The 23,575-nt window shown below is 38.6% G+C and overlaps 1 protein-coding gene across 4 annotated transcripts in view; it reads right to left on the bottom strand.

Annotated features, from left to right (window-relative positions):
* LOC110288140 (vomeronasal type-2 receptor 26-like) overlaps positions 1–23,512 on the bottom strand; it is a 46,033-nt gene extending 22,521 nt beyond the window's left edge. Inside the window, exons 1-4 of one of the 4 annotated variants that reach the window (XM_085839957.1) lie at positions 23,205–23,307; positions 22,183–22,303; positions 21,805–22,052; positions 15,565–16,374 (exon numbers count right to left, since the gene is read on the bottom strand). In XM_085839957.1, the coding sequence (XP_085696083.1) occupies positions 15,565–16,374; positions 21,805–22,017 (1,023 nt within the window). In that variant the 5' untranslated portion in view covers positions 22,018–22,052; positions 22,183–22,303; positions 23,205–23,307. Of the gene's footprint in view, positions 1–15,564; positions 16,375–17,414; positions 17,467–21,804; positions 22,103–22,182; positions 22,304–23,204 lie in introns of those variants that run through there. The other 3 variants (XM_085839958.1, XM_085839955.1, XM_085839956.1) reach the window with 3 other exon arrangements.
* Positions 23,513–23,575: the final 63 nt, after the last annotated feature.

Genomic DNA, 23,575 nt, shown 5'->3' on the forward strand with positions numbered 1-23,575 from the left:
GATATAAAAATATTGAAATTGTCCCGTGCATCCTATCAGATCACCATGGACTAAGGCTGATCTTCAATAACAAAATAAATAATAGAAAGCCAACCTTCACGTGGAAACTGAACAACACTCTTCTCAATGATACCTTGGTCAAGGAAGGAATAAAGAAAGAAATTAAGGACTTTTTAGAGTTCAATGAAAATGAAGCCACAACATACCCAAACTTATGGGACGCAATGAAAGCATTTCTAAGAGGAAAACTCATAGCTCTGAGTGCCTCCAAAAGGAAACTAGAGAGAGCACACATTAGCAGCTTGACAACATACCTAAAAGCACTAGAACAAAAGGAAGCAAATTCACCCAAGAGGAGTAGACGGCAGGAAATAATCAAACTCAGGGGCGAAATCAACCAAGTGGAAACAAGAAGAACTATTCAAAGAATCAACCAATCAAGGAGCTGGTTCTTTGAGAAAATCAACAAGATAGATAAACCCTTAGCCAGACTCACTAGAGGGCACAGGGAAAGCATCCTAATTAACAAAATCAGAAATGAAAAAGGAGACATAACAACAGATCCTGAAGACATCCAAAACACCATCAGATCCTTCTACCAAAGGCTATACTCAACAAAACTGGAGAACCTGGATGAAATGGAGAAGTTCCTAGACAGATACCAGGTACCAAAGTTGAATCAAGATCAGGTTAATGATCTAAACAGCCCTATATCCCCCAAAGAAATAGAAGCAGTCATTAATAGTCTCCCAACTAAAAAAAGCCCAGGACCAGATGGGTTTAGTGCAGAGTTCTATCAGACCTTCAAAGAAGATCTAATCCCAGTTCTTCACAAACTATTCCACAAAATAGAAACAGAAGGTACTCTACCCAACTCATTCTATGAAGCCACAATTACTCTGATACCTAAACCACAAAAAGACCCCACAAAGATAGAAAACTTCAGACCAATATCCCTTATGAATATTGATGCAAAAATCCTCAATAAAGTTCTTGCTAACCGAATCCAAAAACACATCAAAACAATCATCCATCCTGACCAAGTAGGTTTCATCCCAGGGATGCAGGGATGGTTCAATATACGGAAATCCATCAACGTAATCCAGTATATAAACAAACTCAAAGACAAAAACCACATGGTCATCTCGTTAGATGCGGAAAAAGCATTTGACAAGATCCAACACCCATTCATGATCAAAGTCTTGGAAAGATCAGGAATTTAAGGCCCATACCTAAACATGATAAAAGCAATCTACAGCAAACCAGTAGCCAACATCAAAGTAAATGGTGAGAAGCTTGAAGCAATCCCTCTAAAATCAGGGACTAGACAAGGCTGTCCACTTTCTCCATACCTATTCAACATTGTACTTGAAGTACTAGCCAGAGCAATTCGACAACAAAAGGAGATCATAGGGATACAAATTGGAAAAGATGAAGTCAAAATATCACTTTTTGCAGATGATATGATAGTATATATAAGTGACCCTAAAAATTCCACCACCAAAGAACTCCTAAGCCTGATAAACAGCTTTGGTGAAGTATCTGGATATAAAATTAACTCAAACAAATCAATGGCCTTTCTCTATACAAAGAATAAACAGGCTGAGAAAGAAATTAGGGAAACAACACCCTTCTCAATAGTCACAATAATATAAAATATCTTGGCGTGACTCTAACTAAGGAAGTGAAAGATCTGTATAATAAAAACTTCAAGTCTCTGAAGAAAGAAATTAAAGAAGATCTCAGAAGATGGAAAGATCTCCCATGCTCATGGATTGGCAGGATCAACATTGTAAAAATGGCTATCTTGCCAAAAGCAATCTACAGATTCAATGCAATCCCCATCAAAATTCCAAATCAATTCTTCAACAAATTAGAAAGTGCAATCTGCAAATTCATCTGGAATAACAAAAAACCTAGGATAGCAAAAACTCTTCTCAAGGATAAAAGAACCTCTGGTGGAATCACCATGCCGGACCTAAAGCTCTACTACAGAGCAATTGTGATAAAAACTGCATGGTACTGGTATAGTGACAGACAAATAGACCAATGGAATAGAATTGAAGACCCAGAAATGAACCCACACACCTACGGTCACTTGATCTTCGACAAGGAAGCTAAAAACATCCAGTGGAAGAAAGACAGCATTTTCAACAAATGGTGCTGGCACAACTGGTTTTTAACATGTAGAAGAATGCGAATCTATCCATTCCTATCTCCTTGTACTAAGGTCAAGTCTAAGTGGATCAAGGAACTTCACATAAAACCAGAGACACTGAAACTTATAGAGGAGAAAGTGGGGAAAAGCCTTGAAGATATGGGCACAGGGGAAAAATTCCTAAATAGAACAGTAATGGCTTGTGCTGTAAGATCAAGAATTGACAAGTGGGACCTCATGAAACTACAAAGCTTCTGCAAGGCTAAAGACACCATCAATAAGACAAAAAAACCACCAACAGATTGGGAAAGGATCTTCACCTATCCTAAATCAGATAAGGGACTAATATCCAATATATATAAAGAACTCAAGAAGGTGGACTCCAGAAAGTCAAATAACCCCATTAAAAAATGGGGCTCAGAACTGAACAAAGAATTCTCACCTGAGGAATACCGAATGGCAGAGAAGCACCTGAAAAAATGTTCAACATCCTTAATCATCAGGGAAATGCAAATCAAAACAACCCTGAGATTCCACCTCACACCAGTCAGAATGGCTAAGATCAAAAATTCAGGTGACAGCAGATGCTGGCGAGGATGTGGAGAAAGAGGAACACTCCTCCATTGTTGGTGGGATTGCAAGCTTGTACAACCACTCTGGAAATCAGTCTGGCGGTTCCTCAGAAAATTGGACATAGTACTACCGGAGGATCCAGCAATACCTCTCCTGGGCATATATCCAGAAGATGTCCCAACCGGTAAAAAGGACACATGCTCCACTATGTTCATAGCAGCCCTATTTATAATAGCCAGAAGCTGGAAAGAACCCAGATGTCCCTCAACAGAGGAATGGATACAGAAATTATGGTACATTTACACAATGGAGTACTACTCAGCTATTAAAAAGAATGAATTTATGAAATTCATAGCCAATTGGATGGACCTGGAGGGCATCATCTTGAGTGAAGTAACACAATCACAAAAGAACTCACACAATATGTATTCACTGATCAGTGGATATTAGCCCAAAACTTAGGATACCCAAGATATAAGATACAATTTACTAAACGCATGAAACTCAAGAAGAATGAAGACCAAAGTGTGGACACTGTGCACCTTCTTAGAATTGGGAGCAAAACACCCAGGGAAGGAGTTACAGAGACAAAGTTCGTAGCTGTGATGAAAGGATGGACCATTTAGAGACTGCCGAATCCAGGGATCCATCCCATAAGCAGCTTCTAAACGCTGACACCATTGCATACACTAGCAAGTTTTTGCTGAAAGGACCCAAATATAGCTGTCTCTTGTGAGACGATGCTGGGGCCTAGCAAACACAGGAGTGGATGTTCACAGTCAGCTATTGGATGTATCACAGGGCTCCCAATGGAGAAGCTAGAGAAAGTACCCAAGGAGCTAAAGGGATCTGCAACCCTATTGTTGGAACAACATGATGTACTAACCAGAACCCCGGAGCTCTTGTCTCTAGCTGCATATGTATCGAAAGATGGCCTAGTCGGCCATCAATGGAAAGAGAGGCCCATTGGACTTGCAAACTTTATATGCCCCAATATAGGGGAATGCCAGGGCCAAAAGAATGGGAATGGGTGGGTAGGGAAGTGGGGGGCGCTATGGGGGACTTTTGGGATAGCATTGGAAATGTAACAGGAAAATATGTAATAAAAATATTAAAAATTAAAAAAAATGGGAACAGAATTCTCAGCTGAGGAAACTTGAAGGGCTCAGAAACACTTAAAGAAATGTTCAGCATCCTTAGTCATCAGGGAAATGCAAATCAAAACAACCCTGAGATTCTACCTCACACCAGTCAGAATGGCTAAGATCAAAAACTCAGGTGACAGCAGATCCTGGCAAGGATGTAGAGAAAGAGAAACACTCCTCTATTGATGATGGGATTTCAAGCTGAGACATTAACTATGGAAATCAGTCTAGCAGTTCCTCAGAAAATTGGACATAATACTACCTGAGGACCCATCAATACTACTCCTGGTGCTCTACCCAGAAGATGCCCCAACATGTAATAAGGACACATGCTCCACTGTGATCATTACAGCCCTATTTATAATAGTCAGAAGCTGGAAAAAATCCAGATGTCCCTCATCAGAGGAATGGATAAAGAAAATGTGATACATTTACACAATGGAGTACTAGTTATCAATTAAAAACAATGACTTCATGAAATTCGCAGACAAATGGATGGAACTTGAGAATATCATCCTGAGTGAGGTGACTCAGTCACAAAGGAACAAATTCACTGATAAATGGATATTAGCCCAAAAGTTCTGAATACCCAAGATTCAATTTACAGACCATATGAAGCCTAAGAAGAAGGAAGGCCAAATTGTGGAAGCTTCAATGCATTCTGGAAGGGTGAGCAAAATACTCACAGGAGTAAATATGGAGACAAAGTGTGGAGAAGAGACTGAATGAAAGGCCATTCGAAGACTGCTCCACCTGGTGATCCATTCCTTATACAGCCACCAAACCCAGAAGGACTGTGTATGCCAAGAAGTGCTTGCTGATAAAGCTGCTGATATGGCTGTCTCATTAGAGTCTCTGCCATTGCCTGACAAATACAGAGGCAGATGCTTGCAGCCAACCATTGTATTGAGCTTGGAGGTCCCCAAAGGAGGATTTGGAGACAAGCCTGAAGGAGCTGAGGGGGGTTGCAGCCCCCTGGAGAGAGCAACACTGTCAACAGGCCAGACCTCCAGGATCTCCCAGGGACTGGATCACCAACCAAAGAATACACATGTACTAACCCATGGCACTGGCCACATATGTGGCAGAAGATGGCCTTGTTGGACATCAGTGGGAGGAGAGACCTTCAGGTATGAGCGTGTTCAATGTTCCAGTGTAGGGGAATACCAGGGCAGGAGAATGGAAGTGGGTGAGTGGGGGAGCACCCTCATAGTTGCAGGGAGAGGAGGGATGGGATAGGAAGGTTATGAAGGGGAGACCTGGAAAAGGGGAAACATTTGAAATGTAAATAAAGAAAATAAATATATAAATAAAATTTTAAAAGAAAAAAAGCAAATGAATGAGTGAAAGAATGAATGAACTGAATAAAAACCTAGCAACTAGGTTAAAAATGACCACCTGAACTGTCATTTATACCTGTTGAGAGAGGGAAAATCAGTTTTCTCCCATGGAGTGACACTGGGTATATCAACCACTGAAGGAAAGGTCTCATGTTCAGGAGCAAATCACCAACACAATGGACTCCATTGGTTTTGTGTATGTGTGCTTTAATTTGCTTACAGTGTGACATTTTGTTTTTTCTTGTTTTGGGGGGGTGGAAATGATTTTTTTTCTCCTGGTTTTGGGTGGATTGTTGTATTGAGTTTTTGTTTGTTTTTTGAGAAAGAACATATGGTTGTGAGGAGGCAGGGATATAGATGAACTTGAGAGAAAAAAGAATATAAACAAAATATAAATTTAAAAATGTTTTGAGTGATACAATAATAACCTTATGGAATACAAGCCAGTCAATGAATCCCCATGGAATAAGCCAGTGGATGATTACAAGAAAACAGTATCTTCTGTACACTGCAAAGCAGCTGCACATGTGAGCTCAGTTTCCATAGCATGCATGAGACCTCAAAAGCCCAAGCCAGGCTAAAGTATTTGAGCATTGAGTCCCACCCCTACTGTGGCCTCCCTTCCCCCCAGCCTGGAACCTGCCTGCTCAAGGGTGGAGCTACCGGCTCATTCGTCCTGCCACGCCCACTGCTGGAACCTGCCCTTGCTGCCTGGAGGCACACACGTGTTCGTCCTGCTACTGGACCCTGAGTTACTTGGCGGGAAATTGGGTTCCCTCCCCCTTCCTTTATAAACTGAGTGTCTGGAAATATTAAATTGAGTCTTGATCAGGATGTTGTCTTGACTCCATTGTTTCTTCCGCCCCGTCTAGATTCCTCTCTTTGCAGGGAACTGCCATTCTCAGTGAACCGTTCGTGTTGTGGACCGCGGGCGGGCCGCAACAGTTGGCGCCAGAACTGGGACCTGAAGAATGGCAGAGGGATGTTAAGAGAAACGACTGCTGTGTGGAGCTCCACAAGAAAGGAAAGAATCTTCGTATCGGAGGAGCATCGGAGCAACGGACAGGTACACATGCTAGCGCTAGCCTAAAAAATTTCAGTTTTGAAAGTGTTGCTGGGGATGCGGTAGGATACGAACAAGTTTGAAGCAGTGCTGACCCAACACTGGTTCTGCTTGGGGTCAGCAGTTCGTAAATCGGAACTAGATACGGAGACAGGCGGTGTGCCGCAGTTTTTTAGAAAACTGCTTAGGTGGAAGAAAGAAGGGTTCAAAATCATGGATCAGGCGATTGTCTTTAGTTTTCAGGAGTTGCTTAAGGATAAAGGAAATTCATACCGGAGAAGGTATGGGCTAAGCTGAGACAGCGTTAAGCCCGAGCGCTGGTTCACTTAGGTTCAGCAGTGAAGCTTAAGAGGAGCTAGGCACAGGCGGTAGGCCGTGGCTGGAAAAAAGCTACATTGTTAGGTGTGAGAAAGGAAAGGGTTTATTAAAAGGAAATTAATACAGGCGGATTGCCGCAGTTATAAAAACTGCATCATGAGGGAGGAAATTGTCCCAAATAGCAGGAGTACTCTGCCCCATTTTGTGTCTTGTTTATGTCTGGTGCACCAATCTGTTCTCGTGTTCAATTCATGTATGTTTGTGTCCAGTCTGTATGAATGAATGTTCTATGTTTTATGTTGGATAATAAAAATGGTATAAAAAACTTTATCTGCAAGGCCGAGAGCTGCCACGTGTTTCAGCCAAAAACCAGACACGTGGCAGGAGGGCCCCTGATGGAAAAAATGTTCGTTTTAAGAAAAAGCAGCGAGTACACAGCCTCTTAGTTTCAAATCTGATAAATGGTTCATGATTAATGTGTTTGACAATGGTAAAGTGCTTTTTTATTCTATGATTGTAGCTACAAAGATTAATATTCTCTGATTGGTCTAAAATTAACTGCTTCATTTGGTTCTTTATTAAAAATGTGCTCTGCATGTTTTCGCATTCAGCTCATAAGTTGTTGGTTAAAATTAATAATTGTTACATTGCTACAGATGGTTAATGTTAAATTTGATAACTCAAGTTTAGAGTCCTTCCGACACGTGGCCTAAGGCAGCCCTAGAGGCTGAGTCTCTTAAGATATTTCTAGTTTAGATAATGATTAATGTGGTTCCTATCCTAAATAGTAAAATTTAAGATAAGATACAAAGCAATGCCTCTTTATTAAAGCGTTAAAGCTTGCTTTAATAGGTATTCATAGGTATTAATTGATATCCAAACTTCGTAATATGATAGTAATGCTTCTAATATTGATTTTAACAGTGATAAATTGTTTTAAACATAGGTTTTGCTTTCCCAAAGTTGTAGATATTATCCTAACCTTGCACAAAAACTTAAAAATTATGGTTAAAACTGCCATTGTTCCATTGACTGCAGCTTGCAGTTTGATTGCAAATTTAAGATTGATGCTCAGATTAAAAAGTATTTTACCTTTGAGTCAATACAGGGCTCTGGGCAGTCCCAGAGCGGCTTGTGGCCTTTTCTTTTGTTTTGCAAACAATGCCTAAAAAAGTTTTTCCCTGTGTTCAAGAAAATTTCTTTTTAACAGTGTTACAGATCTATTCAGATGTTTAAAATAATGCTTAAATTCAAAGATTTTTGCTTCTAGTAAACTGGTAATCACTAGAAAATTTTGCCTCTATGTATGGCTAATATAGCTTTACATTATGTAAGAAAAATGTTTATTGTTTCTGCTTCTTTACAAGAAGCCAAAAGTTTTAATCTTTCAGTATATATTGTTTCCTAAGTGGAAAGTATTTTATTAACTAATGCTTCTCAAGGGAAGTTTACCTTAAATCCTTGCTCTCACCCAAAAGATTCAGAGACAGTATCCTTTTGTTATTTAGTGTTTTAGTTTACTACAAAAGGTTTTACAAAAAATAAAGAAAGCTTTTATAATTGTTGTTAATTGGTAATTAAAAATTAGTTGTGCCCAAGACAATTCTTTGGCCAGAAAAACATTATTGTAAAGTCATTTTTCTCATCCTCCCAGCCGATCCTTTGGCCACGTGGGCCCAACTAGCTGCTGTGGGGCGGAGTCTTAAGACACACAGTTGCCCCTATTCCAGCACAAATAATCTGGTTGTGTGCTGTAGATGGTGTTTTAAAATGCTGAACAATCAAACCTTAATTTATATTGATAGTCAATGCTATATCTCTGAGCTCATAATTACTTAAAATTGTTCGTCCCTCAGATACTATTAATTCTCAAATTTACAATTGCTTATACATATTTCTAGTTAATAAATAAATAAATTATGCACGTGTGACTCTTAATAACTTTTCTAGCCTTCTAGTTATAACCGTTCCTTAAGAAAAATAATTGAAAGTGCAATCAGTCACTGCCCCTTTACAGCCAAATATTTAAAATGTTTTGTCCAAAAAGTTATTAATTCAAAAGGTTAGATATTGTAAAATTTTAAACTTTAACCTCTTAAAAGACAAAAGAGAGAAATTGTATCCCCATATATACTATTTAGTGCATTTCCATGCACACTATTTAAAACATACCTTTATTTTCAAAATTTGAAAATAAAATGTCAAATTTAATAAATGCCTTGTAGTATCTTAAAAGGATCTACTTATTGGCTTATAGATTGATCCTAAAACAGCTACCTTATTAGGAAAGGGAAAGACAGGTTCTCTCCACAGAACGCTGCAGAAGCATATTGGTAATTCGTGTGCTGAGCTGACAGGTAAGTTAACTCAGTGTCCTGATTAAAAGGACTAAAGGATTAAATTCATGTTTTAGATCCATCCTTGCTTGTCATTTTTCCAGTTTAGACTAGCTTCTAGCCTTTTAACTTTATGGCAATAGTACATCAGAGACTGTATATTCAGACTTAGTAAAATTAGTCATTTAATAGAGTCATAATGATTTTTCACTCTTCTTCAGTGTGACCAGCCATTCTAACTCAATCTTAGACTGGTCTAATATTCAGTTCAATTATTAGAGATTCCTATATTCTAAATTACCTAGCAAAGTTAATTCAGAGCATTTCCCCCAAGGTCACCAAAGGCTCATCTTGCCTTTACCTTATTTGTCCTAAACTTTTTGCAAACTGACATTAAAGGTCAGTCTGCAGCGGAACGCCACTGGCACCCAGTTACTTCTAATTCTTATGCATTGGTAAAATGGAAGGACGCCCTGACTAATAAATGGAAGGGTCCAGATCCAGTTCTAATCTGGGGAAGAGGCTCGGTTTGTGTTTTTTCACGAGATGAAGATGAAGCACGGTGGCTACCAGAGAGATTAATTCGTCAGGTAAACACAGATTCTGTCTCTCCTCATAAGTATCATTCTAAAGACTAAAATTCCTCTTGAGCTGGGAGTGGAAGCTCTCAAAAAAAAAAAAAAAAAAAAAAAAAAAAAAAAACACTGTTTCCTCTGAGCCAATTCCCCTACAAGAGGCCGGAGATTAACTTTAGCTTTACAATTTGCATCTAAATAAAGTACCTTGACTTCTCCAAACAGAAAATTTACATTACTACACTCTCATTGTTTAGTATTCTTCCTTCTCTCAAGCAGGTCAATCTACATTCTCCGGTTCTCCGCCCCGCCCCTAAGAGCAAACAGGTGGTTCTGCTAATCTCCCTTCCAGGGACATCCCAGCATGTGGCTTTTCAGTCTAAGATAAGATTTAGATTTACCAGGAGAGCTAGGGAAGTAGAAATTTCATATATATTTACAAAGATTAGTTCTTATTTTGATAGATATAGGCTTAGTCCCTTAGCTAGCCTCTGGCTTTTCACCCTTGCTGTTACTGCAAGGTGTCCTTAGTTCCTCAGGCTACTGGGAATAACAGAGATGAAGAGGAAGGACTTTCAGCTCCTATTTTAACCAAAATTAATGGTGTTAATACTGACATAATTCTTGTCTAGGCCTTGCTAAATCTGAGGTTGACAAGTCTCATATAGAGACCTCGCAATAACTCAGAATTGCGATACTGATTCATAATCGTATGAATACGGTATGGGTACCGCTTGGCGCAGGAGATTACTGCGGAGGGAAGGTCCAGTTTGACCGTTTCTGAGTTCCCTGTGCGACACACCTGATTTGAAAGAGGTTGGTATCTGACTCCAGCTAAAAACCAAAAATACTTAAGGCTCTGCCTCCCCTCCCCAAAAGATACCAAGAGCCACAGATGTGAGTCGTTACAATGCTCACGGGAGGAATCAGGCTAATGTCCACCCAAGTCAAGGTTAAGGCCCACTCATCTAAGGATGAGAAAATCATTTGATCACCTCTGTTAAGCATTGCCTATTTAAACTTAATTAATAGGGGGGAGAGAGATTGGAGACCTTGCTGTTGTAAGAGCAAGCCCTTCACTGCCTCCCACCCAAAAAATAAAAAAGCCAATTGGCCTTGTACTAGGAGCCAGCCAGTCTTAATCTCTTCTCACTGTTCCCCTGCCTGTCACCCAAAATTGTGGATAATTATCAGTTCAGTGTTATTCTAAAATTGTTTAGCTAAACTCAGCCAGGGTTCCAACGCCCTACTTAAAAGGCAAACAGGTAGCTACCTATTCAGCACTAATTAGCATTATAAAGTCAGAGCCTACAGCCTTAGCCAGATACAGTTTACCATTAGAATAGTTAGGGAATCCCACGGAAATAGGTTTTTTCTTTAGCCCTAGGAACTCAGGCAGAACTATTGAACATAGATAATTTTTCTGCCACAGGCCACCTCCTTTTTTTTTTTTATTTTTGTTTTGTTATCTAATGGGGGGAAATGTGGCCTCCCTTCCCCCCAGCCTGGAACCTGCCTGCTCAAGGGTGGAGCTACCGGCTCATTCGTCCTGCCACGCCCACTGCTGGAACCTGCCCTTGCTGCCTGGAGGCACACACGTGTTCGTCCTGCTACTGGACCCTGAGTTACTTGGCGGGAAATTGGGTTCCCTCCCCCTTCCTTTATAAACTGAGTGTCTGGAAATATTAAATTGAGTCTTGATCAGGATGTTGTCTTGACTCCATTGTTTCTTCCGCCCCGTCTAGATTCCTCTCTTTGCAGGGAACTGCCATTCTCAGTGAACCGTTCGTGTTGTGGACCGCGGGCGGGCCGCAACACCCTACCTCAGATGCCACTGGCAATTGTAAGCGATTGGAAGGGATGGTCAATTTTCTCTAAGAGTATCGATCGCCTCAGGAAAACTGACCATGCACCAGCAGGAGGCAACATATCCAAAATTATTAATACTGCAAGAATTGATCTTGAAAGTTCCTAAGGGGGTAGAATGTAAATCTGGGTGTAGAAAGGGAAGGGGGAAAGGAGGATGAATCAAATCAAAACACACTGCAAGAAATTCTCAGAATTCTCAAACACACACAGAGAGAACACAAACAGTGGAAATATATATAGTATTTGAATAATCACTGTTCCCAGTAGGTTCAGAAATTTGAATTCTTGGTCCCTGTTGGAAGTGTTATTTTGAGAGGTTATGGAATTTTTAGATTGTGGAACATTTCTGGAGGGAGTATGTCACTGGGTTGGACTTTGAGACTGTGTAGCCTCATCACACTTGCTCTCTCTGGTTCTTACATGTGGTTGAAGATATGATCTCACTGCTTCTTATTCTAGCTATCTGCTGCTATGCCTCCTTACCATTAAGGACTCTCCCTCTGGAACCTAAGCCAAAATAAACTCCTTCTTCCATAAGTCCCTTTTGGTTACTTTATCATAGCAATAGAAAACCCATATAAAAACAAATATTGCCTATAATATGCAGAAAAGAACTTGGTTACATACTACTAGTGGGAATGTGAATTAGCCAGCCACTCTGTAATCCAGAAAGGGTGTTCCACAAAATAAACAGGAATGGACCTACCCTAGGATCCAACTCCATCACTTCTGGATGTTTACTTGAAGGACTTTTAAGTCAGTGTATCAGAGGTACTTGACATTAGGGCTTATTGCAGCAATAACGAGTTCATGACTCAGCTTAGGAGTGTGAGGTGGATTGAATAAATCTCTCCCCCATAGATTCAGGTATGGAAAACTTGTCACCTAATAGGTTGTCAGTGTTTCAGGAAGTGTCAGAGGCGTAGCCTTGAAGGAGAATACATGTCACTAGGGGATGGGCTTTGAGAGAATAGAGAATTTTCAGTTGCTTCTCTTTGCTTTGTCTTGTGATTGAAATATGATCTCCTGCCACTGTCACCATACCTGATGCTTCCTGCCATGACTCCTTGCCACAAGGAAACCTTTATCCCTAGAACTGTAAGTCAAACCCTTTCGCCTATGAGTGTTCGTGGTCATAGTGCTTGTCACAGCAACTGGAAAGTAATTAATATAGTGTCTATCAATTAATTAATGCTTAAAGAAAATTTGGAATAACATTGGAATTATATCCACCTATAAGGACTAATGATGTTGTGGCATTTATGAAAAAAATGGTGTAAGAAAATTATCATATTAAGGAAAATCAGACTAAAGAAGTCACATGTTGCACTTTTTCCTCTCACTTGTAGAGTTCATTTTATCACATAAACACACACATACACATGAATATTAATAAGCACCTGCATGCACATGTGCATACACTCAGGCATAGACATGTACAAACACTTGCACATAACTGTAGTCACACTTATGCACACACAGACACACACAAAAGAGCACACGCACACAAACACACACACACACACACGTACATAAAAACAGAAGACTTGTGAGTAAAGGCAGAACTGTGTACAGAATAAAATGTGCCTAACACAAGTGTGTATTAGTTACTGATCTGTTGTTGTGATAAAGCACTATGACCCGAGCAACTGACAAAAGGAAGAGTTTATTTGGGCCTATGGTTGCAAGAGGCCCAGAGTCTATCATGGTGAGGAGCATGGCAACAAGGATATGAGATGGCATAGGAAGCTGATGTTCCCATCCTCACCTGCAAGATGAGAGGATGGCCCTGAAGTAAGATGAAGAGAAATAAATGCCAAAAGACTTCTGCATTGATGTATTTACTGTAGGAACTCTCTCCATCATCCAAATTTCCCTAGACAAATGCCTCAAGAACCTATTGTTCAAATTCTGAGCCTGTTGGGAACATTTCTCATTCAAACTACTACACCTCTGCAGGGAATAGAAAGTGGAGTAAAGGAACCGAGGGGAAACATAGTCAAATGAGTATGTTATACACTTGAATGTAATTATTCTTATGAAACAGAATAGCATGTATAACAAATGTATGCCAGTAGAAACAATAGAACAATATTCCTAATTATTTTACTAATTAGGAAAAATATCTAATGAAATAAGTAAAATATCCCTATTGCAAAACCTGTAAGACACAGTTGAAAGAGGTTGAAAAGACATAGAAAGGAAACAGCATCAAGAATTAAAAGAATGAATACTGTTTAAAATAGTTCATTATGCAAACAGTTTCACAGATTAGGGCAGTCGCTATGAAAATTTAAATGATGCTTTTCTGAAGACCTAAAATGCCCACAAGATATGCCTTTTGCAAACTTGATCAAGAACAAAATTAAAGCATTGCATTTCCTATTCCAAATAGTTTCATAAAGTTACAGCAGTACAAGCATGACCTGTAACATCCATACATCACAGAGGAGCTGAACAGAAATGCAGAAATCAACTGAACACATAAGACACCAGGAAAAAAGGGTGAAATGTAGGCTCTTCTACAAAGGCTGTTGTGTAAACAGGGTGATAAACTGCATTTGGATTTTTGTCTGTTTTATATACTAAATAAAGTAAAAACAGATCAAAACCTCATAATAAAAAACTCCTACATTAAAACAGAGAGGGTAGTGTTTAATGTCATTGTTCTTGATGATGACATTTTCTTTTTTTATTAGGTATTTTCTTCATTTGCATTTCCAATGCTATCCCAAAAGTCCCCCATACCCTCCCCTTCCCTCCCCTACTCACCCACTCCCACTTCTTGGCCCTGGTGTTCTCCTGTACTAAGGCATATAAAGCTTGCAAGACCAATGGGCCTCTCTTCCCACTGATGGCCGACTAGGCCATCTTCTGATACATATGCAGCTAGAGACATGAAGATATCAAAACCAGAGCTAAGATAAATTAAGAAAACATCTTAGCAAAGAAAACAGCCAATAGTGTAAAACCAATTCCTGGAATGGAATAAGATATTTACAAGCAAGACACCTAATGAAGGGTTATTATCCCAGGTTATAGGTAACTAATGAAATTGTTTAGCCAAAAGTTAAAATAAGAAAAAATGTCTGTTAGATTGGTTTTTTTTTTTTTCAAGAAAGGGATACATGTGGCCATAAGGTGTGTGGAAAGATGTTTACCATCACTGATCTAAGAGAAAGGGGAATGCAACTCACCATGAACTACACAACTTTCTAAGTGTTAGAATGCCTGATGTCAAAATTCAAAGCACACAAAAGATTTATGTAATTTTAAAGGATAATTAGCCTTAGTTAAGAAATAACCTGCCACTCTTGGGTGAGTACCTCTAATTAAATTCGGAGAATCCCACTTATAAAACTAAACCATGAGAATGGAGAGTGCTGATTGGAAAAAAAGCTCCAACAGGGGAGGGAGGGGTCGGGAATGCAATGGGACAGAGGTAGGAAATGCCCACCATTCTTTACATAAGTGTTTGAAAGTGCCAAACAATGAACAAATTTAAACAACCTCATAAAATAAAGTGTTGACACGGCTGTAGAGGAAGGAACCCTGGTACATTGTTAGAAAATCAGTAAGTTTGAAAAGATAAGCAGGTGCAGAGGGGAAACATTCGGAAAGTTGATGTGTCATGATTAGTGTTTTGATATTTTAATTCAGTTGGGGTTCAGATCTAATTTTGAAGATGAGGTCTTTCTATATAGTCCAGACTGGCTTCAAACTCGTGAAGACATACGCACTGGAAAACAGTCATGGATGAAAATTTCTAGCCTTATAGAGCTATGTGTTCTTCCTAGGATCTGTTTACCAAAATAAAACAAACTATTGGCATCAAATGTGCCAAAAATACCTTAAAATATATCATATTTACTCTTGCCCAAGGCATTTGAGTTGTATTCTATAGTTTCTTCACAAAACAATGAAAACAACAATAAAAAAGATATGACTGTGAAAGGAACTGAATATTATTAATTGAAAGTGCTTAAATTAGGAAAACCTTTTTTTTTCAGCATCATGCTTGTATTGTTTTCTCATAGAAATATTAATTCAACACTAAACACCACAATATGTTTTATTTTAATTATATCTCTAATTTGAAAGTAACTATGAAAGTTCATGAAACAAAAGGCAGAACTTATAAGCCAGAACCCAACACTCTAGGAAAACACAAGACCAGCTGTTGTTACCTTCCATGGGAGAGGAGCCTGGAGTACACTTTTATCCAGTGAGCTTCCTTCCACTCTGAGTGACAGCTCCTCATGGAGTGCCTGGGCAATGGCATACACAGCAGCATGGACTTTGTAGCTTGAGGGTGAGGTATTCATATCCCAAACATGCAGAGGTCGTGTGCTCAGGCTGCCATTTGGCTCACATTGACTTAGTTCCCTGACTTTCTGCCAATACAAATATGGACATTCAAATAAGATGGACCACACATCCTGAATAAAGATATCATGAGGGTATTTTCTAGGTTGAACATCTCTGAGAAAATCCTTGAATCCCAGTACTTGATCCATGTGAACAGAAAATGATAATCCTCTAACAGAGATTATATGACTTTTATCTTGGTGAAAAGGAAATGTGGTGAAATCCCAATCAGAAGTTGTGATCCAGACATTATGAAAAGTACCATAGTGAATGACCATATCCACAAAGCTCAGAAGAGAATATGTGTCACCAAATGCAATGATAACACGTGTCAATGGGAATCTTTCCATAAAACGTTTCCTGTTTACTGTGTCCTTAGCACGAAATTCTGGAACTTTTTCTGCAAATGCAACACAAATTCCTTGGTTCTTCATCTCCTCTGTGATTTCCCTAAGGAAGAATTCTCCCCTTATATCATCTGGAACCACCAGGGCAACCCAGACCCAAGTGAAGTATAGCAGCAGTTGAATAATTCCCTGATACAGAGCTGTGGTGTGCACAGGAAACTGGTAAGGAGACTGAAGCTGGACTCTGGTCCCAAGGCTCTGGTCAAAAGGAGCATAGCTGATCTAAACAGAAAGTTACCACTAACATATTACAATTATGTTTATTTTCGGATGATTTAGTTTACATCTTCTCCTAATGCACTCTTGCACAAACTAAACAGTTAAATAACTGTACTAAGAAATACCACTTTGTTACTTATGATCCATCACTTACTTTTTAGTCCTTACATGAAGTGTATTTTTTTCTTTTCACTTTTATAAAATGTATCAAACAGGGTCACAGAGTGTCTATCTCCTTCTCTCAGTTCAGGCAATACCAGTCAAATAAGTACATTTACAAACCTGTCATTTTCTGTACCAAAACTTTCCTCCTCCTAATATGGAAGTGGAGAAATAACACTAAAGGCCTTTTACTTGAAGTCACAATTCCATAACTAATTACCCAATAAAGAAGAATCTAAGAAGCATTTTAAAACCCACTAGTGAAGTCTCTATTACCCTGCACGTTCCTTTGGTTTTGTCTTTCTGTAATGCTTAATACAAGCTTGCTTAGTATAGGAGATTAACTATCTACCTCAATGACTGTTGTAAAGTTCCTATGTAACAGTAGCCTCTGGTCACTCCCATCACATTGCTGTCCTTACCAGAAAACTTTAATTGACATGAGTACTCTGTCATTCCTATGCACTCTAGGGCATCTCCTCTGGGGTTGGGACAGGACTAGATTAGTAATTTGCCAAATCAAATGACCAATTATTAAATTCACTTCACTTACTGAAATGAAACAATACATTTCTTTAAAATGTACTCCTGAATGAGCCCCAGGATATTTTTCTTTGATCAAGGAATGTATTTCAACTTTTGGACAACACTATCAGTCTGCCTTAGTGAATCTTCTATCTTTCTCTACACTGGTGGTATCAGAATCTCCCAGTGTCCCATGTCTCAGATTAGGACTCAATCCCCTCTTTTACACAAATTCTCTAAAGAAACTCCTAAAATCAAATGCCTACTAGATCATACCCTAATCCACATCTGACACCCTGGCTCTATTCATTGACTTCTTGCCAGGCATCTGGACTTGAATATTAGTGAATACTTACTGAATCCAAAATCATGGCAATTGAATACAGACACTCAATACATGTCAACTGACTGAAAGAGAGGGGTAGAAAGGAAAACAGAGGAGAAATAGGAAAGAAGAAATTAGAAAATGAAGTAAACATGAGTACATTGAGGAAGGAAACTGTAGCATAAAGAAATACTCAGTACTTACTAAATGACCAAATTAAACAATTTCTTTGAGACAGGTTTTCTCGGTATAGCCTTGGCTGTCCTGGAACTCACTCTGTAGATCAGTCTAGTCTTAAATTCAGAAATCCACCTGTCTCTGCCTCTGCCTTCCAAGTTCTGGGATTAAAGGCATGTGCCACCACTGCCTGGCTCAAATTAAACAATTTAAATAGATGATACAACATGATACAATTTTTTATAATACTAAACATTGATAATGGGCTCAGAAAGCCCATGAAACTAGTTTATAATTGTTTTTACTTAAAATATTCCAAAATCTGAGTGAACTACTGTTAAACCATAAATTTAAAAATTATGTTTTTGAAATGTGACAAAAGTGCATCTGAAAGATAAAGCCAGAGGTTGTGATAGAAAGGCCTGTTGTCCTGCTGACAGGACAAGCCCAGGCTCCTTTCAGGTCTCCAATCCAGGTGTTGCTCTCAGGAAGACAGCTGCTCATCCAGGGAGATGAGCTGACCAAACAGAAGAGCTTTAGCTTGTCACTCTCCACAACTGAGAGGGCTGTGGTAGGCTGCCATCTCAGGAGAAAACAGATCATCGAACACTGACCTCCTGTGAGGGACTGAGAATGGGAAGTAACAGCACCTCACAGAGCCTGCAGGCAGAAGAAACAGGCCTGGATGAGTCTGCCTCAGGTTGCAAGTGTGGAATTGGAAGTTCACATTGGCCACAAACTGAATAGTTAGTTTGGAAGGGACTTGGATCAGGCAGTTTATGGAGGGAGGATTTAATTTACTGTCTTGCTGACTAGGAGCTGACCTCTGAATCAGACTATAAATGTGGTGTCTGATAGGCCAAAGCCTGAGGGGACTGAAGAGTAAATGATAATGCTGTACATGCATGAAAATGCCATGATAAATCCACTTTGTACACTAGCTTAAAATTATATGTGAGATATATATAATGAGGCTGGGGGGAGGCTCTGTGGGTTGGAAGTGCTTGCTCTCCAATCATTAGGGCCTGTATTAGGATCCTAAGCATCTCCATAGCAAGTCAGAGTTGCCTGCGTGTTTGTATCCAAAGAGCAGAGTAGGGGCAGGTAAATCCTAAGAGCTTGCCGAAGAGTCAGCTCAGAATCTCAAGTTTCTGGTTCAGTGAAAACCCTGATTTAAAGCAGCAGTGTAGATAGAGATGGAGGAAGAATATCTGATCTCCCTGTGTGGGTTTTTCTGACATACCTACCTGCACACCTGACACACACCATACCCACAGGTACAACATACCAGACACAAACACATGCACCCACACATACACATACATACACACAATCATGGAGAGAGAGAGAACTAGAGAGGGAATCATTGGAATGGTCAAATAAATCCTAGGCAGGGAAAATTAATAAAACACTGAACTAAAAGCTGAAAGAGTTGGAAGAGCAGAACAGCAAGATGGAAGGGTCTTTGTAGCATTGGGATGCAGACAGTGAGAACAAAGAGCATGTGAATGGCCATAATAAAATCTATGCATCATATGCTGACAAAAAAATAATTCTAAGGATTGAAGTTCAATTTCCAGAAACTGTGCCAGATGGTTCATAACCTCTCACTTTCTCTCTCTCTTCCCTCCCTCTTTCTGCACAATATTAAAAATAATTAAAATGCATTGACATAAAAGGAGTCCATGGATCAATAAAAAGATATGCAAGTAAAACAAAAAGAAATATCCAAGCCAGAAGACTCACAACACAAACACAGAGACCAAAGAAACATGAAGTCCCAAAGTAGTGCGACATCCTAAATATCATTACTCCTTAACTACTGAATATAGGGATATTGACATGGATAGAATGCCAGATGAAACATTCAAAATTTAAAAGTAAAACTACAAACAAAGGGCCAAAGAGTATTCACTTTGCTATTCATTTTTAGTTTGAAATCTTAGCAAAATCGATATAGTAAGAAAACACACACAAATAGGGTAAGAAGAAGGTAAATTATTCCTCCTTGCATATCATATGTTTATTTCTGAAAGTTTTCTCATGGGCTTTCCATGGAATTTTAAGTATGAATTTCTCAGACCATATATACACTTTCATCAAAGTAACAGAACACAAAATAGATATCCAAACTAGTAGCTTTCTATATATCAATAATGAATTTGTAGAGATAGAAATAATGAGAGTATTACCATGTGCAATAAAAAAAAGCACCTAGGAATAAGCCTATACAAAGAGGTGGAAGATTTTAAAGGCATTAAAGATGAGGCCAGAAATTGGATAAATGTTGATGCATACAGATTGGCCAAATTAATATTACAAATATGCCAAAATGATATATTATTAAGGATAATTCTCATCCATTCTTCCTATGAATCTTTTAACAAAACTAGCAAAGACAATTCTAAAATTCATGTGGAAACACAAAGACCCCAACTTGGCAAAGCCATCCTAAATAAGAGAGTGTACAGTACATGTTTTCAACACTAGATCTCAACTTATTAAAACTGAGCCATAGTAACATAGCAACCAGGTGTTGGTATAAGATAAACTTTTCGACAAACTAAAGACAAGACCAGTAAGTAAACTCACAAAACTATAGTCAAACATATATTTTGGAGAAAAGACAATCACTTCCACAAATTGCTAGAGAAATTGAATATCTAGCCAAATGTAGAAAAGTCAAGAAAGAGTTACCTGTCTCTCTACCCTGTGCAAAAATCAATTCAAAGCAACTCATGGTAGTAAAACAGAATAGAGAACTGTTAGGTGAGAAACTGGAAACCAGTAAGAGGCAGATAGGAGGATCTGTGACAAAAATGAGCGAAGTACAATTATATATATGCATTTCTTATAAATAATGATATTCATTATAAATGTCATAATAAGCATATGTTCAGTCAAATGTTTAAAAGAAGAAATAAAATTCATTCATAAAAAAACATAAAAATAAGCATATAGTCAGGCACAAACATACATGCCTTTAATCCCAGCCCTTGACAAGCAAAGGCAGAAGGATTTCTGTGAGGTCACATAGGAAATTCAAGACACTCAAGACTACATGGTGAGAACCTGTCTCAAAAGTTAAAAAAAAAAGATAAAAATTAAAAACAAAATTACAGCCTAATGCATTTGACAAAGATTTTGAGATACTTCACGAATATAGAGAGAAACAGTTAGTATCAGAACTGTTATTTGCAAAGTTAAATTTCTAAAGAGCCCTTTTCAAGTTTTTTACTAAGTAGGATGCATTTGAATTATAACTGCTGCTACTCTAGCACTGTTTATAAGAAATCATTACTGATCAACAGAAAGAATTTTAAAGACAAAAGTTAAAACATTAATGCCAACAGAGGAAAATTGCAAACACTCCCAACAATCAGTCAGAGTGTGTCTGACTCACAGGTCTTTGGCAAGGGAAATGCAATGTGACCATGTGAGCTGATACCACAGTAAAAGAATGAGGAAAATGTCCATGGTGGTTACGCTGGAGATACATGAGTAGAATTACTGTACTCCTCACACTTGGTGATGCTCTAAAGCTGGATACAAAAGAAAGTCAGTATTAACAGTGGTACAAGGCAAACAACATTTTCTTGGAGTTGTTACCATACAGGTTAGCTATCTGGTGTGAGGCTATGCCAGTGCCTGGCAAATACAGAAATGGATGCTCACAGTCGTATATTGGATGGAACACAGGGCCCTCAATGGAGGAGCTAGAGAAAGTACCCAAGGAGCTGAAGGGGTCTGCAACCAAATAGGTGGAACAACATTATGAACTAACCAGTTCCCCAGAGCTCATTTCTAGCTGCATAGGTATCAGAAGATGGCCTAGTCAGCCATCATTGGGAAGAGAGGCCCCTTGGTCTTGCAAACTTTATATGCCCCAGTACAGGGGAAGGCAGGGCCAAAAAATCATAGTGGGTGGGTAGGGGAGCAGGGCCGAGGGAGGGTACAGGGAACTTTCAGGATAACATTTGAAATGTAAATAAAGAAAATATCTAATAAAAAAAAATACAGGTTGTCATTATTTTATCTTTAGTTTTCAAATTTAAAGGTTTTTAAATTAAATTTGTTATACAAACATGATTTCATCTTATGAATAACTTATACACCAGAGTTAAAATGATGAATAAATAGTAAATTTTAATTAGTTCCAAACCTCATCAATAAACAAGAGCTGAAATAACTAGCATTTTTTACTATGTTACTGTCTTTAACCTAAGAAATGATTTTTTTTGTACCTGTGGGACATTGTAGAGACTTAGAACTCGAGAGATCTGAGTTGATATTCCTGTTGAAATGCCTCCTATCACTGCGACCAGCTTATCAGTCTTCTCAGGCCTGCAGCTGTAGTTAGGAATTGGGGGGCTCTCTCCTGAGAGCAAAGCCATAGAACTTTCCATGGCCTTCATCTCAAGATAGTCAACATTGAAGAGATAGAATCCCAGGGACATATTGAACAGAATATTTGGATCCTTGTTGATTTTTTCTGTAGCAAAAACCATTGCCAATATATGTTGATAATGTTTGGTAAGATGCCTATGATGAAATATTATAAAGATAATTTTTGTGTTCTTTTTAATATTAATTTTTAGTTAAAATATAATTACATGAGTTACCTTCCTTTCTTTTCTCCTTGTAGCTCTTCTCATGCTCCCTCTTAAACTCTGGATTTTTATTTTTAATAATCTAAGTCATATAAAGAATATACACAATAATCCAAGAAATAAACAGGATATTCTATATTAAAAATGTAGAAGAATTAGTGTTAAAATGAAGATTCATAGCACAATTTATTCACAATTTTTGCTTTTGAATTTTTTTGAGACAGTGTCTCACTATTCAGCCCAGGCTGGACTGAAACTCACTATGTAGACTAGGTTAACCACAGTCTCATAGAGATCCACCTGCCTCTGCTTCTGCGGTTGTCAGATTAAAGGTTTGCACAAACACATACTTTTGAATATACAAGTTTCACATTTTACTGTGCAATTTGTGTCTGAGAAATTGAAGTGGATGAGAAAAGCATGTGGGAAATAGCAAACATTAAAACTTAGTATTTCTTGTGGTCTTCAAAAGTAGAATAAACCTCAGGAAAATACACAGTGCTTGATCAAACATAGCAATTTAAAAAATAGTGTCATGTCAATTTAAACAGGAAAAATAACATGTTTTCAGTACAATACACTAAATATCTACCAAGAAAACTTTTTTACTTCAAAGTGCTTTCAACACCTTCTTACATATTTAAGAGATTCCGCATGAGTAGAAGGAGACACACAGAGAGAAAGTCGTGGCTGATTAGCTCTGGGCACTTGGTGGCTACTGGGGAACAGAGAGTCAGTTTCCTTCCAGGAAGTTTCCATTTGCCTACACTCTAGATGATGTCCTATACTCCTGCAGTACTGGCATGCCTAAATGAACTCAGTAGATTAAAAAGTGAGATCGAGACAGAATAGATAAAGTTGAGAGAGTGTGAGAGAGAGAGAGAGGCAGAGAGAGCATTAACTTGAGAGACAGGAGACAGTGGACATTGGGGTGGGGGGGAAGTAGTAGAGGAGGGTTTGATAAACATATATTGTATATATGTATGAAATCCTGAAGCAATAATTTTTTTAAATGAGAAAAGCCGAACACTTACGCATAAAGAAATTCTGATAAATAGAATGCATCTTTAAAGCTAAATTTACTTATGAAGCGTCTAATCATCACTCTAAGGGAGAAGAGTCCTCCTATCACAAAATCCCCATCTTGATAGTAGCCAGGAGAAGCAGGTATACTTAAGGAGAAACAAGAAATTTGTTCCTGGAACACAATGAGAATAATCCAGAGAGAGAAGGCAATGAGTAATCTCATATTTACGTTGATAAAAAAATGGATAAAACCCGGAAATCTGTTCAGTTGAGAGTCATGGATCCCGATAACACATCAACAAACTGATAAAGCATGTGGCTGTCTGGTCAGTGTAGATCAAGTTTATAAAGCATTGTTTTGTCCTGATACAGGCCCACC

Source organism: Mus caroli, unplaced genomic scaffold (assembly GCF_978045245.1).
Source record: "Mus caroli unplaced genomic scaffold, Mus_caroli_1 scaffold_7, whole genome shotgun sequence".
In the NCBI taxonomy this organism is placed as follows: Eukaryota; Metazoa; Chordata; class Mammalia; order Rodentia; family Muridae; genus Mus; species Mus caroli.